Genomic DNA, 14,249 nt, shown 5'->3' with positions numbered 1-14,249 from the left:
AGGACACAACGTAATTTTGCACGGCTGGGAATCGAACCGGCAATCTTCTGATTAATAGCCCGATTCGTCCGTCACGTCAGGTTAGTCCTTTTAAACATGGAAGAACGTCAGTGTCCATCCACACGGTCCACTGAATGAGGAGTGGGAGATGAAGACTGGGGATGGTGACTCCGCAGAACTGCCGTCAAACTCAGAGGGGCTGCGTCCGGTGTCAGATTATGTGACCTTTGACCCCTGAATGATCTGATCTCCAAGATGGCATGGAGCATTTCAAAAACACACAGAGGAACAGACTTACTTCTTGTGAGTGATTAGACAGGACCGTTCCCTGTGAATGGAGATTCGTTTTAGATTGGACAGTTGGATTGTGCGCCAGTAAAGTTGTCGTCTCGTACTTTATCTCTAGATGTTTTGTAACTGTCAATCAGTTAAATTACATAACCTAATTACCAGATTTTATCAGCTGAGAGTTCCAATTTATTTTTGATTATGTGATTCTCAAGACAAGACAGATAAAATATAGAGTCACTTCTGACAGTGGTGGGATTCTGTCTGTTCTCCCTGTTGACCTGGGTGACCATGGTGATGGCAGAGGAGTGATTAACAGTGAGGGCTGACAGCTTGAGTTGGAAATCCTGGCTAAACCTTCAACTTTAATCACACTTGTCTTCTTCTCCTGGCCCTATGCCTCTTCTCTCTGCTCCTTTTCATACTACCCCTCTCTCACTACTCCTTTCTCTGCTCCTCTATCTCTCCAAGTTATTTCTCACATAGACCCCCCCCCCCATCCTCAGATATTCAAGTATCTCTACTCCTTCAACCAGGCCTCTCCTCAAACATCTTTCCTTCTTCCAGTCAATCTCTTCTGCTAATTTTTTCTCTCTCCTCCTCTTCTCTTCTCGTTCCATCTCTGAGTTTCTAACAACACGCCTCCGAGTTGCTGCTCCACTCCTCCCATCTCCTCTCCTCCTCAACAGTCTGTGTGGTGTTCCAGTGTGAGATGGTGTGTGTGTGTGTGTGTGTCTGTTCCTCCTATAAGCGATGGCGGTAGTGGTGTTTGGAAGCCGAGAGGATTAAGCAGGCAGCTCTGTGAGATCAGAGAGAGCATTAACACCCCAACAGACGCTACCCGCTAACATCTCTCTACTGTAAGGCTTTAAGCCACGGATGGACAAACACACAAAACAACACACACACACACACACAGGCTGAAGAGATAAGCTCCAGAGTGCGTGTGTTACTTCCATGTCCGTCTGTGGGTCAACTGCTTCTGGAACATGGAGACTGAGAACCAAGTCTGCATCACTGACTTTGCTGCTCTGGTCTCTGAGAACCAGGTCTGCATCACTGACCTTGCTGGTCTGGTCTCCTCAAATTGGAGCTCGGTGGGGGGGGGCTGTGGAGGTCTTGGAACCCCCCCGTGAAACTTATAGGACCTCCGTAGGAGAGAAAGTTTTAAACTTAGCAATTAGTGTTACCCACGAGGACCTCAACCTCCTCACCCACTGTCGAGCCAGACTTTTGACACCGAGCTGCTTGTGTGTTTATATTTCTTGTCTTCTTTGAGGGTTTAGGTTGGTTCCGGTGAAGCTCTCACATGTGAAGCCCTTTGTGACATCATGTAAAAAGGGCTATATAAATTGAATTTGATTTATATTTTGAGCATACGATCCAAACGCAGAACTAATATGCTTTCTGTATGCACGCAAAGATTTAATCATTACAGGGCTTATTCCAATTGTGTTTATATGTTGTGGTCAGCAATCACTTGATTGACTACACAATGTTTTCAGTTATCAAGCGCTTCAGGCTTACAATCAGATAATGGGGCCGTCTGAATAATAAAACACATCTATTCAATGCACCGCTTGAGTTTCTAACACATCTACAGCACCATCTAGTGGGTATAAGAAGAACTGACACTGCTAGTGGCATTGGTGTTCCAATGGCACTAGCTCCAGTCATGTCTACAGACTTAACATATTAAACTGATTAATACTCAATACACTTTCATCTTTGAAAGAGATTAATTTTTTTCAAAAACTCAAATATTGCAGCAAGCATTGGCTTGTTATGTTTCAACCTTTTAATTAGAGAAAACACATTCAATTGAATAACATTGCAAAATGAATCAATTACAAGGCAAACATGTTACAAAATGAAGGTTTTAAATTGTACCTACTCTACCATGATTACTCTTAACCCTTGTGTTATCTTCGGGTCATTCTGACCCATCAGTCATTGTGACCCACCGTCGTATTGCGACAACTTTACCGCATACAAAAACAAAGTGAAGCATTTTCTTTTAACCATTGGACTGTCTCAGACCCCCCACATTGCAAAGGTTAAAAGAAAATTATTTTTATTTGTTTTTGTATTGGGTAAAATTGGGTAAACACAATGACGGTTCATTATGAACCTTTGGGTCATGTGACCCGAAGGCAGCACAAGGGTTAATCAGAGTGAGAGTGTAAGAGGTGAGGAAGGAGAAGCCAGAGCTGATGAGAAGCTGATGTTGTTGAGTTGGGTGATGGTCACACCTCACACAATGTAGTATGTCATTGTTTACTAGGCTAAAAAGAACCCAATCAGACCACATCTTGACCCTTACTGATCAACATATGACTACAAATGCAACAATGAGGTGTGAGACCCTTCAAGCCAGCTTCACCAGGATTTACCATATGAGAGGTGGGGGCAGGGGCCTCAGACAGAACCAATCGTCCATTTCAAAGTGACCAGAGCCCTATAAAATCACCCCGACACTCAATAAATACCAGAGTTAGACCTCTTAGAATCAGAATTTGTTTTTACTGCCATGTAAGTTTACACAAACACAGAATTTACTGTGGCAGGAAGGTGCATACAATAAACATATACAGATCTTAATTTTAAAAAAAGAAGTAGAACAAGTAAATAAAAAATAAAAAAAAGTCCTTAAATAAGGATATGTCCATGTGCTCATGTCATCTGATTGTGCATTATCATATGCGTGTGAAGACTGTATGCATAAGGGAAGTCCTTTCCACAGTAAGAGCATAAGTAGGGTCTCTCTCCTGTGTGGATTCTCATGTGTTTCCTCAGTACGTCGCGACGCTGGAAGCTGGCCTCACACTCAGTACAGGAGAAGGGCTTCACTCCGGTGTGAATTTTCTTGTGAGTCCCTAGATCCATTTTATGTTTAAACCGACTCCCACACTCGTCACAGCGATGAGGTCGCTGGTCTGAATGGTATATTTGGTGCTGTGACAACTTCCCAGAAGAGTGGAAGGTTTGCCCACACGTGTCACACGTGTACGGCTTGACGTCACTGTGAATCCTCAGGTGTTGTTTTAGTCCGGATTTAAAGTGGAAAGCTGAGCCACATTCTGGACATTCGTAGGGCCTTTCTTCTCCGTGAGTTCTCAGGTGGTCATTGAGGCTATCCTTACGGATATAGCTTCTACCACAGATATGGCAACGGTGATTCCTTTCTCTATCTCCACCTTGGATTTTTGTGTGGTTCTTTTTTGGAACAATGTCACACCCTTCCTTTTCACAGCCGTCTCTTGGCTCAGATGTTTCAGGGAGATTGTTAGGGGTGTCTGTATTTTCTTCATTTGAGACCTCAATGAGTTTGTACATTACAGTCTGACAAAACTGTTCTCCCTTTCCTTCTGCACAGTTTGTTAAGATTAAGACCTCAGCCACTGTCTTATTCAGCTGTTGTGGTTCCTCAGTAGTGCTTTGATTTATAAAGTCCTCCAAGAAGTCATCAAAGCATTCAGTTGGATCATTTTTAAATGTAGTTCTGTTGCTTTCTCTTGCTTGCTTACCAAGGGGAAGCCTTTCTAGTTTTATACAACACCATTTATTCACACAGTCGGAAACTAATTTAGACTCTAGATTAAGAGTCATATCACTTGAATCAAGAGCTTTTTCAAAGTTTGAATCTAAATTGCTGCTTTTTATGTGATAATCCACTGTCAGGGCAATTTCTGCTTCCTCCGCAGCGGTCTTGATTTCTTTGAAACTGGACATTGTTTTCTTTTAATTGACCTTCATTCAATGCCGCATCAATTTGTCATATCAATTTGTGCTTCCTACCATGCCTCTTCTTCATCAGAAAGGATCCACACTGTCGCTACAGAGAAGGCTTGGGTATAACCAATTGAAATCCAAAGTTCTGAAATCCAAAAATCAGTGAACGTTATTTTGCTCAAAAACAAAAACGGAGATTGCCAAAGAAGCTGAAAGTAAGCAGACTTGTTGCAGGTTACTAGATTCTATTTTTAGTTGCTAGTGACTAAATCTAACATAATTGGAAACATGAGACTCGACTCTCGCCATGCTATTTACTCCGAGGCTAATAGAAAAGTGCATCCTCTTTGTCCGAGGCTCGGAAACGCTAACAACCAGCATTAGACGTCATACTTTGCGACACCAAGAACCACGTTTGACACGAACGTAAAATAAGCAGTGTTGCGACTTTTTCGCTAGATTTCCCTAATACTTCTCAAAAAAACATTTAGCGACATGTGTCATGTGTCGACTACAGGTAAAGTTAGAGGCTCCTGCAATGTCCTAGGTTACATCCATTCCCTTTTTTCTTTGAATACCTCAAATATTGCAGCAAACGTTGGCTTGTTATGAACTCAATCTTTTAATACACAGAGAAACGGCTATTTAGTAATACTGTTTATTACTAAAGTCAGAACAATCATAATGGTACGCACAACAGCAAACACAAAATTCACAGCATGTTAAACACGTTTAAAAATGTGTTAAGAAAAAAAAGACAATATTTACACATTTACAAATGTATATGTAGGCCTACACAGCTGTTCTCATCCTTAACCTTATTCTCTTCAGACAGTCACGTAGACTTGTACTCCGCAGAGTACTTTTGTCATAGAGACACAACTGACCACCATCAGAGGTCATCGCTGATAGACAGGATTAGCTGACGGGGTCAATGTCCAGGTGTTTGGAGCTGATGTAGCCTAATATGGAGTTTCCTGTCCAGAGGCAGGCTCCAAGCAGTCCACAGTAGAGGTGGGTGGGGCTCCAGGAAGATGACATCACCTGGAAGTGTAGCATGAAGACCAGTAGCAGCAAGCAGCCCTGAGGAAGTTAACAAATCTCAGGTCAGAGAGAAATCTACGTGGGTTAACGACAGGAGAACCGAGGTCAACTGGAGACAACCTGAAGAACCAAACAACCAACCAACCAAACAACCAACCAACCAAAAAAAAACTTCTGCTTCAGATCTGAATGACACTTACCGCTGTTCTGCTGACAAACACATAACACTTGTCCTCATCAGCCTGGTGGTTCTGTTTAAAGTTCTGCTGTTTGAGGTTGCGTTTGAGGTTCTGTTTGAAGTTCTCCTGCTGGAGGTTCTGTTTGAAGTTCTGCTGCTGGAGGTTCTGGGTGATCAGAGACACACAGCTGTCTCCCACCATCATGGCCCCGAGGGCCCGGGTCAGATGGAGGTGGAGAACATCCTGGGAACCTGCAGTGTGGAGAACGTCTGGGGAACCAGGCGTCTGGGAAGACACAGGGCAACTGTCAAACACAGCACAACAATACATAATGTGTAAAAATATGTTTAGCAGGCGCTTTATCCAAAGCGACGTACTTGGAGGGAGCACAGTAATCAACAGAGAGAGTTTCAAACTTGTGTGTCAGTACGGTTCTCCACAACGTGTTGGTCTACCTGAGAACACAGCAGCCAATCAGGACAGGTCAACCACAGGAGCCCGAAGACAAGAAGGGCACCAACATCCATCTGAAGGAAGAACTTCTGGGAACTGGACTGGTTCTGGTGTTGAATACCACTGGAGGTTGATCCATTCTGGGTCTTACAATTTACAAATCTCTGGTTCTGGATCGCCTGCCAACCAGTGATCTGGTTCTGAAGGAGACTGTGGTCAGGTGACTGGTTCTGAAGGAGACTGTGGTCAGGTGATTGGTTCTGGATTCCAATTCTGGAGAACAGCGTGTTCTGGTGTTGCGGGCTGAAGCCTGACCGAAGCTGGGTCATGTTCTGATAAAACTTGTTTGTGTTCCAGTTCGACCTGGCCGTTTCTTGGTTGTTGCCCAGGTCCAGGGAGAAGAGGACCAGACTGCTGACCAGGAAGAAGGAGTACACCATCATGTCAAGTGTGGGAACCTGGGAAAACAGGAAGTTGTGGTTGGTTTTTACATAAAATAACATGACTGTGAAATACCCAAGTGGAAAAATAGGACACTTAAATAACAATAAGGTCTTAATACATTTCCATTATATTCATCTTTATTAGCACAGTTAGAATTGTATTTAAAATGGGCAGATTTTGTATATTCGTATAGGCCTACTTATTGACAACTTAAATATATGTTCATAACATTCACCTGGTTTGGATGCAGGCCGCGGGAACTGGTACCATAACAATGTTCCAGTAGGAGCGCGAGAAATGCCTGTTAAGGGACATTAAAAGGTCAACATCAATCTTAACGTCCGAAATCATCAATCCCATCATAACATCATGAACAGCAGTTTATGTGGCAATAAAACGGTATGAGACTCACAATTAATCGTGAGGCTGAATGAGCGGAGAGCGACAATCGGTTGTCGCATTTGAAGAGAATAAACTTAATGTTGCTGGCAAGCCACACACACACTAGCGACCGCGTCAACTCAAGCTGTTGTGTGTTTGCTGGTCCCATTTCAGATCCATCCTTTGAAATGAAAAGAAAATGGCATAGCTAACATACAAGTTTACAGATACACAATGAGGCAAGCGACCACAGGAAAATAAAATAGGCTACATGTTAATTGTATTTGAATTTCTGCAACCTACTTGTTGATAGATTATCTTAAAAATAATACGATAAGCAGTACAAAGAAGTAGTCCGAATGCAATTTCGGCAGCGATAATTTGTCTGTACAGCATGCTTTCTCCTTTGGTCTGAAGCATCTTGGTTGGAGCAACGTTAACAGCAATTTTCTGTGTGTGGCGGCGAGGCTTTATATGGTACATAATAGGCTTACACAACTCCGTTACCAAACGCAGTGGACTGAGGGCGGAGCTGGTGGTGGGGTTGAATAAGCAGCCCGCTGCAAGTTAGGAAGTTGGAAAACGATTTGTTTTTAGGTGCACTGGCTTTTGGAAAGGAGTGTCTCCGTGAAGGACTAGTGAAGGCCTATTAAGAATCGCTTTTATGTTTAGTGTGTGTAATGAGACTGAATCAAACCTGGACTAAGCTATCTGCATCACCTATATGAATGGGAGACGGAATGGTTGTAAAGCCAAGCCTATAGCCTACATTCACTGTTTGATACAAGGTGTCTACAGTAGCTCTGCTAAATTTCTCTGCTGGATGATGTAAGAAAACACACGGCACACATATAATCCATAGGCTTTTCCTCAGGAATTCCAGTTCCTTTTGGTATCAAATCCATAGGCAATAGCATATCATCACATGACTTTCCATGCTGTATCCTGAGCTAACAGGATTATTTTAGAGACTTAAAGACTACTAATATATCTAGATCACACTGTAGATATAGTACGCTACTGTATTTTCTACGTAACCAGTTATGGAAGCTGTGCGTATAGAACATTTTTACGGCAGAGTTTTGGGAGGCTGCAAAAGCCTGGGTACCAGAAGAATCTGGCAGCTCGTTGTTTGGTTAAGGCAGCACGTCAGGAAATAGATAATCTGTCGACTGTAGCGTTAATTCAAAAAGCAGAAAATAATTAGTTCTGATCTGGGACGACAAAGGTAAGCCATTCTGATGGGTTAAATTGAGCTTGCTGTTTAATTGAGCAGACATGCCACAGGGGACAGACTAATTGGACTCGCTTATAAAATGAGCAGCGAGGAAGCTCGTGCTAAAGCCCAGGTGTAAACAATGAGCAATTAAACGCTATTTATAAAAGACATGGAGCAGCAAACGTCCTTCGGCAAAACTTAAATCAATCAGTCAAGGTAAAAAAAAAAAGCAAAAGATAAACACATAAAGATACAGAAACACTAATTAATAAACCTTGGATTAAGATGGAGCGCATCGCCCCTGCGAGTCTTAATAACGATGGCGGCGGCGGAGGCGGTAGTGATGGTGAAATGATGCCGGAGGAGCACCTTGGAGATTCAGAGAAGACCTCCAGGGCACAGGGTGAGCTGGCAGCCTCTGCAAGCCCGCTCTGCTCTCCCAGCCTGGGACACACACCTGTCCATAGGACCCAATGGGAAGAGCACCAGAGGTAGACCACCTATCCACAACCTTCAGTTGTGGATGATCTGAGTGTTGCTTAGTAACACAGTCCCCTGACCAGAATATGACCTTGCATGGCTGCTAAATGTGTCCTTTTTTTCACTGATTTGTTTGGTATGCGTTTCAGTGAAGGTGATTTTGATGGTGGCTCTCAGGTGGAGAGCAGTGGTGACGAAGAGGAAGGTCTGAATGAACTGCAAAGGAGAATGAAGAGGGAGTTTCGCATGGCCATGAACACCAACAAAGGCTGTGCTATAATGGAGAGAAACAGAAGGTTGAGGCCTCATGCCTTGGTCAAAAAATTGATTTTAAACATCCTATTTATGAACTACCAAAGTAGGGCTGGCCTAGAAATATTACGTTTAAGTTCCCAAATTCCATGTTGTACTAGGGTTGCTTTGTGTGACCTTTGACCCTGACTCACTGCGTGTTGATTGTGATTGCAGGAGGAGGATCACATTGAGCTGCAGTAAACTGCGCAACTTGCTTCCCAAAATCCCCGGAAGCCGAGCTGACATGGTGACGGTTCTAGAGATGACCATCGCCTACCTGGAAACCGTCCAGGAGTTGGTCTGCTCGGGATGTCCGCCAGGGGTCAACCCACAGGTAAATGCTAATACACATGCAGGTGGGAGTGTGAGGGATTCTAGGACGGCAGTTGGCTAACTTTTACTTTGTTAGATCCTGTGTCCGCCAGAGAAAGTGCAGCGTGGATGGATGATGGAATCGATGCTGCGCCGTCCGCTGGGTAAAGCCCGCGCTGGTTACTCAGGTCAACAGGAAACTACATCCACTACCAGGTGCAGGAGCAGTACCGCTAAATCTGCTAGATAACTTTGAGGGTAAGAAGCTAAATGTGGTTTGCTTGATGAAACTGACGTTTATGTAGCAGGGCTTGTGTCTCCTTTGACTAGAGGACTGTGTAAAGGCCTTGAGGTTCAAATCCACCTTGGGGTTACCTTGGTGCCCTGACATGACCAGGCAGTTTAAAGGAAAAGCTGTCTTACTGCAGTTTGTGGAAAAAGGTCTTTGAGGCAAGTAATTATTGTTTCAGCACATTCTGAAACCAGGTTAACGAGTCGTTTCCTCATGCGGAGCATGGCGTTTTGAATGGCTGCCAAAACACAAAGTTCACTCATCAGTTGACTCAATTGAGATTGCTTCCCACCGTAGCGGCTCAGTGCTATAGCATTTCTCAGAACTAAGACTTCTAAGAAGTGGAAAAGGCAAAATACGTTTTAAATGGCTTAAATGTAAGAACATTAAAACATTTGTTAAACTTTATTAAACCTTAAACACTTATTACACAAAATTAAGTTACATGTGATGTTTGTAAATCTGTTTATATCCTTTTTCACTTGGTATCACACACACGTGAATTGAACAATGATCTGCTTGTTTTGGGCCGCTCTGGGCATGACTGTTCTGTTCTCGAATATTGTAGGTATGAAGACTGTATACACTCTGTTCTGCTCACCGGGCCAAGATGGCAGATGGACAGTGTGCAAAATCCCTAAACACTGTAAACGTTATCAACATCTGCACAACAATAGTAAAAATACTTCAGTAACATTTAAACCTGGGTGTGATTACTTGCATCGGTGTTGATGGTCTAGAAGTGATTTCTGTTCATGATAAGAAATTGAGGTTTTGTTTCATGCAATTTGAGGGGTCATGGGTAGGTACTGGGATTAAATATTGGTTAAGTTTTCCATTGGGCAATTTTGATAATGCCTTTTGGACAGATGGGTTTGTTGAGGTCAGGTTTCTAATGGATGATTTCAGGTTAGATCAACAGGTCTGAGAATCAGAAATGTACATGGCAATTATGTTTCTGATGACAGCTGGTCTGCGGGTGTGGTCAGATCAGCCTTCAATAATGGTGAAGGTCCGTCCAGTCCGGAAGTAGTTCTCGATCTCCTCCAGCGAGCGGTTTCTGGTCTCAGGAACGACCACAGCCGTGAACAGGATGTTGACGACGCAGACCACGCAGAAGAAAAGGAAGGGAACGAACAAGCCGTAGCGATCCTGTCAAGGAAATCGCCATAATCGGTGAGAGTCAACATCACTGTGTGAGAGCGAACAGCTATGATCTCTTCATGGGACTCCCTATAGTTGAATAGCATTTTTATACTATAACAATACTTGTATTAAAGCATGTGTTGATGTCTTAACTGGATTTCTGAACAATAAATGTACCCTCAGGTATTATAAAAAAAACCTTGAACTTAATGAAGCAGTGAGAAGGCGAGAGCTCACCACCACGTCGATGAAGCCGTGCGTGAGGCCGTAGGCTGTCAACCAGCTGACCCCGACACACAGCCCTGAGGCCACGCCCCTCGCCCCCAGTGGGAGGATCTCTGACATCAGCAACCACGTGATTGGTCCCCAGCCCATGGCGTAACCTGGAGCAGGGGATTAAAGCAGGAAGTTGGCTTGAACCTGTTAAATACTAGATACTACAAATATTGGTTGAATACGAAAATTATAGATTTAGTCCTTAAAGAACATTAAATGAAGACTTATTTAGTCAAAGATTTTGCCCCTGTGGACACTCACCGAATATGAACAGCATGAAACTGATGAGGGGGATGAGAGTAACCGGGTTGAAGGCTGGTGCATTCTGGGATATGTAGTTGGTGGCTATATACTCAGTTATATTGGGATTGGGGCAGGGGGTGGTGTGGGAGTAAATGGTTATAGACAGAGTGGAAATGAACATCAGGAATCCTATAAGGGAAGAGGGAGAAGAGGATTACTTAATCTACTCTAATCTACCAATAAAAAAACATGTTATTGGACTGTGTTGGATTTTGGATGACGTTCTACAAACCACTCACCAGAGGTGTAGAGCAGAATCTTGCGCCCTGCCTTGTCCATCAAACTCGCTGCCAAGGCAACAGACAGCAGACGGACAGCCCCCACCATCACAGCGTCGTACTTGGGTGCCTGAAGGAGCCAATCGGCAATCAGTATACTGATCCTGACCAATTAACAGCGATGTTGTGGTCTGGTGCAGGAGTGTGGGAGTGTTTACAAGGGAGATGTTGGTCCTCTGGAAGATAGGCTCCAGATACACCAGGATGGGGGTGATGCCCATCAGCTGCTGCAGGAAACGCATCACTACGGAGATGAGGATGGGCTTGTAGTAGAACGGAGTGGTCAGCTCCGCCCACGTGACTTTGCCCTGGAGGATGAAAACAAACGCACGCCCTTCTTCTTCAGACTTCCTAGACACACGCATGCACACAAGCCATTTGTTTTCAGAGATCCCGGACACACACACACACTACCTGTGTGGCAATGCCGGTCTCTATAGCCTGCAGCTCTCTCCTGTAGTCAGAGTCCGGCCCTCTCAGCCACTCCAGCGCCCTCCTCGCCCGCTCCCGGTGCCCGTTGGTGACCAGGTAGCGGGGCGAGGAGGGCATGAAGCAGAGCAGGAACAGCATGAGGAGGGCGGGAACCTCCCCCACCACTGCAAGCCATCGCCACGGCAACACCAGGCCTGCGAGGGGAGGTGGTCACACGGGAACACGGGAACACACACACACACACACACGTACTGAAAATCACGCACAGGGGTTTGATCACGAGTGTAAACGTAGACCATGTCCAGACACACACAGCCACATACACACACACTCTTGGAGTATGAAAGGGGTTCTCACCCAGGGCGTAGAGAGCCAGAGATCCGAACACGGCGGTGATCTGAGGGCACGAGCCCAGAGTGCCCCTCACAGACGGGTGGGAGATCTCCGATATGTACACCTGCAGACACACACAGAGACAGCGCTGAAGGACACACTGAGAGACAGCACTGTGGGACAGCACTGAGAGACAGGACTGTGGGACAGCACTTAGAGACAGCACTGTGGGACAGCACTGAGAGACAGGACTGTGGGACAGCACTTAGAGACAGCACTGTGGGACAGCACTGTGGGACAGCACTGTGGGACAGCACTGTGGGACAGGACTGTGGGACAGCACTTAGAGACAGCACTGTGGGACAGCACTGTGGGACAGGACTGTGGGACAGCACTTAGAGACAGCACTGTGGGACAGCACTGTGGGACAGCACTGAGAGACAGGACTGTGGGACAGCACTTAGAGACAGCACTGTGGGACAGCACTGTGGGACAGCACTGTGGGACAGCACTGGTGTTGAAGCAGCGTAGCCCGGCTTACTGAAGAAGAAGAGCGCACGAGCACACGCGCCAACCTACCGGTATAGAGGCGGCTGTCATTCCCCCTGCGATGCCGGTCAGGAACCTGCCCAGGTGCAGCATCCAAACGGCCTGGGCTGAGCCCATCAACAGGTACCTGGGAGGGGGAGACCACGTTGTGCACGTTATTATAAAATGTGGTGAAGAGGACTGTGTTGTTGTGTGACAAGGAGAGACCCAGAAGCGCAGTTACACCTACCCAACAGTAGATGGCACTGCTGAGGCCATGATGCTTATCTTCCGACCAATCAGGTCATTCAGCAACATGGCCCCTATACCCCCTGCAGCGGCTCCCAGTGTGAAGATAGACTGAGGGAGGGAGAGAGAGAGGAAGGGGGAGAGAGAGGGAAAGCGAGAGAGGGGGAGATGCAGAAGGAGAGGGAAGGAAAGGGTGGGAGGGGGAAGAAGAGTGAGAGAGGGAGGGAGATGGAGAAGGAAAAGAAGATGGAGAGGGAGAGAGAGAGAGGGAAGGAGAGAGAGGGGGGAGGAGAGGTAGGGAGGAGAAAGAGGGAGGGAGGGAGAGAGAGAGATTTTATTACAAATATATAAAGAAATATACTAACCACTGCCTATGTCTCAAAGCCCTCAATGTCTATAAATACACTGTTTTTGTCAATTTTGGGACACAAGTCTTGGGAAATCCCCCTTCTCTCTGTCTTTTACAAAAGAGTAACACTTTCAGTGATGTGTAGATTTCCACACATGTGAATACCGTTCAAGCTCTATTGACCAAATAGTAATTGTATATGTGGCACTTACATGTACTAACTGGTTGTAAAATGTTGTTAATACTTGTAGTCTAAACTCTGACTTATTTTCTCCTTTAAACAGCTTCTTTTTTATTTATTTTTAAGGAAACGTTTTTCAGTAAAGGTCAACATGACCCGGTCTCTATACAACTGTTACTGTTACTCAGTCTCACTCACCCCAAACTGCGCGACCTGCTCCGTGTCTAATCTCAGCCGAGGGTCGTCGATGACCAGTAGTTGTGGGATGACCGGGGAAGGATACACCAGAGAAAAGCCGAAGTTAAAGTTCCCCAAAACAGCTGAAAAAACAGCGAGGTACAGCCTGCCATTTCTGCGATGACAGACAGAGGAAAAAAATGAGACAATTATTGCACACACATTAACTTAGGCTGTGGCCTGTACTTAAGTAGATTTTTGTAGTATCAGTACTTTAGTTCACTATTTATTTTGCTGACAACTTATTTATTATAAATAGGCTGACGGCCTATTTATTTTCATTAAAAAGTGGGTAGGCTATAAACTGAAGTTTCAAGGCCTACCTTGTACGCAGCGGTCTCTCTAACAATCCTGTCTTCTCATCCATCTCTCGTCTGGTCAAGGAAACTGAGCTCTCCGGCGTCCAACTCACAGCAGCCGAACTGAAAGGAAAATAAATGTTTCGCAATTTAAGAACTTCTTCCGCTTTGAATAAAAAAGAAGAACTGATCTCCCCCAGTTCTGACCTTTGTTTGGTGGTTGGGACATCATTTACCGTTTGTTTCACAAATGACTCAATTGGGTCATCGCCTGAACAACTGATTGATCAAGTAGCATCAAAACGTTTTATTTACACATGATGAGGGGATTATCAGACCAGGAGACACTTTGTTAGGGGTACGCTAGGCCATCCGGACTGTCTTCGTCCATCACATTCAAATCACATTGTAATTCAATCAGTTTAACTGTTCTTTGTGTGCTCTGTAAGTTGTCGTAGCCTTTGAGATAAGATGCTGCGCTGCATTGATTGAGCGTTTATGAGCGCCAAACCGAGCATGC

The 14,249-nt window shown here is 44.9% G+C and overlaps 4 protein-coding genes across 7 annotated transcripts; 1 reads left to right on the top strand and 3 right to left on the bottom strand.

Moving 5' to 3' along the window:
- Positions 1 to 2,927: 2,927 nt before the first annotated feature.
- Positions 2,928 to 4,102, bottom strand: LOC134015169 (zinc finger protein 184-like). Its single transcript, XM_062454525.1, has one exon. It carries the CDS (start codon positions 4,018 to 4,020, stop codon positions 2,962 to 2,964), a length of 1,059 nt encoding a protein of 352 aa, XP_062310509.1. The 5' UTR covers positions 4,021 to 4,102; the 3' UTR covers positions 2,928 to 2,961.
- A 570-nt stretch (positions 4,103 to 4,672) lies between these two features.
- Positions 4,673 to 7,016, bottom strand: LOC134015146 (uncharacterized). 2 transcript variants are annotated; one of them, XM_062454494.1, is made up of 7 exons: positions 6,825 to 7,015; positions 6,553 to 6,702; positions 6,376 to 6,441; positions 5,947 to 6,154; positions 5,699 to 5,916; positions 5,265 to 5,528; positions 4,673 to 5,103 (listed from the first exon to the last, which is right to left on the bottom strand). In XM_062454494.1, the coding sequence occupies exons 1-7, from the start codon at positions 7,002 to 7,004 to the stop codon at positions 4,939 to 4,941; spliced, it is 1,251 nt and encodes a 416-aa protein (XP_062310478.1). In that variant the 5' UTR covers positions 7,005 to 7,015; the 3' UTR covers positions 4,673 to 4,938. The 2 variants fall into 2 exon arrangements, with proteins under 2 accessions (XP_062310478.1, XP_062310477.1); XM_062454493.1 differs by having other exon boundaries at positions 5,699 to 6,154; positions 6,825 to 7,016.
- Positions 7,017 to 7,837: 821 nt separating this feature from the next.
- On the top strand, positions 7,838 to 9,814 carry LOC134015368 (uncharacterized). Of its 3 annotated transcripts, none has more exons than XM_062454839.1 (5): positions 7,838 to 7,956; positions 8,026 to 8,231; positions 8,370 to 8,516; positions 8,689 to 8,848; positions 8,924 to 9,541. In XM_062454839.1, exons 2-5 carry the CDS (start codon positions 8,026 to 8,028, stop codon positions 9,074 to 9,076), a joined length of 666 nt encoding a protein of 221 aa, XP_062310823.1. In that variant the 5' UTR covers positions 7,838 to 7,956; the 3' UTR covers positions 9,077 to 9,541. The 3 variants fall into 3 exon arrangements, with proteins under 3 accessions (XP_062310823.1, XP_062310821.1, XP_062310822.1); XM_062454837.1 differs by lacking the exon at positions 7,838 to 7,956 and adding an exon at positions 9,706 to 9,814 and having other exon boundaries at positions 7,968 to 8,231; positions 8,924 to 9,092; XM_062454838.1 differs by lacking the exon at positions 7,838 to 7,956 and adding an exon at positions 9,687 to 9,807 and having other exon boundaries at positions 7,968 to 8,231; positions 8,924 to 9,084.
- On the bottom strand, positions 9,484 to 14,198 carry slc2a6 (solute carrier family 2 member 6). The gene is made up of 12 exons (XM_062454836.1): positions 13,966 to 14,198; positions 13,754 to 13,852; positions 13,392 to 13,545; positions 12,665 to 12,774; positions 12,466 to 12,562; positions 11,911 to 12,010; positions 11,536 to 11,747; positions 11,280 to 11,429; positions 11,083 to 11,191; positions 10,802 to 10,972; positions 10,502 to 10,647; positions 9,484 to 10,270 (listed from the first exon to the last, which is right to left on the bottom strand). Exons 2-12 carry the CDS (start codon positions 13,795 to 13,797, stop codon positions 10,109 to 10,111), a joined length of 1,455 nt encoding a protein of 484 aa, XP_062310820.1. The 5' UTR covers positions 13,798 to 13,852; positions 13,966 to 14,198; the 3' UTR covers positions 9,484 to 10,108.
- Positions 14,199 to 14,249: the final 51 nt, after the last annotated feature.

This window comes from Osmerus eperlanus, chromosome 28 (assembly GCF_963692335.1).
Source record: "Osmerus eperlanus chromosome 28, fOsmEpe2.1, whole genome shotgun sequence".
Taxonomy (NCBI): Eukaryota; Metazoa; Chordata; class Actinopteri; order Osmeriformes; family Osmeridae; genus Osmerus; species Osmerus eperlanus.
Note: the sequence above shows the minus strand (reverse complement) of the source record. Positions and strands in the feature narration are given on the sequence as shown.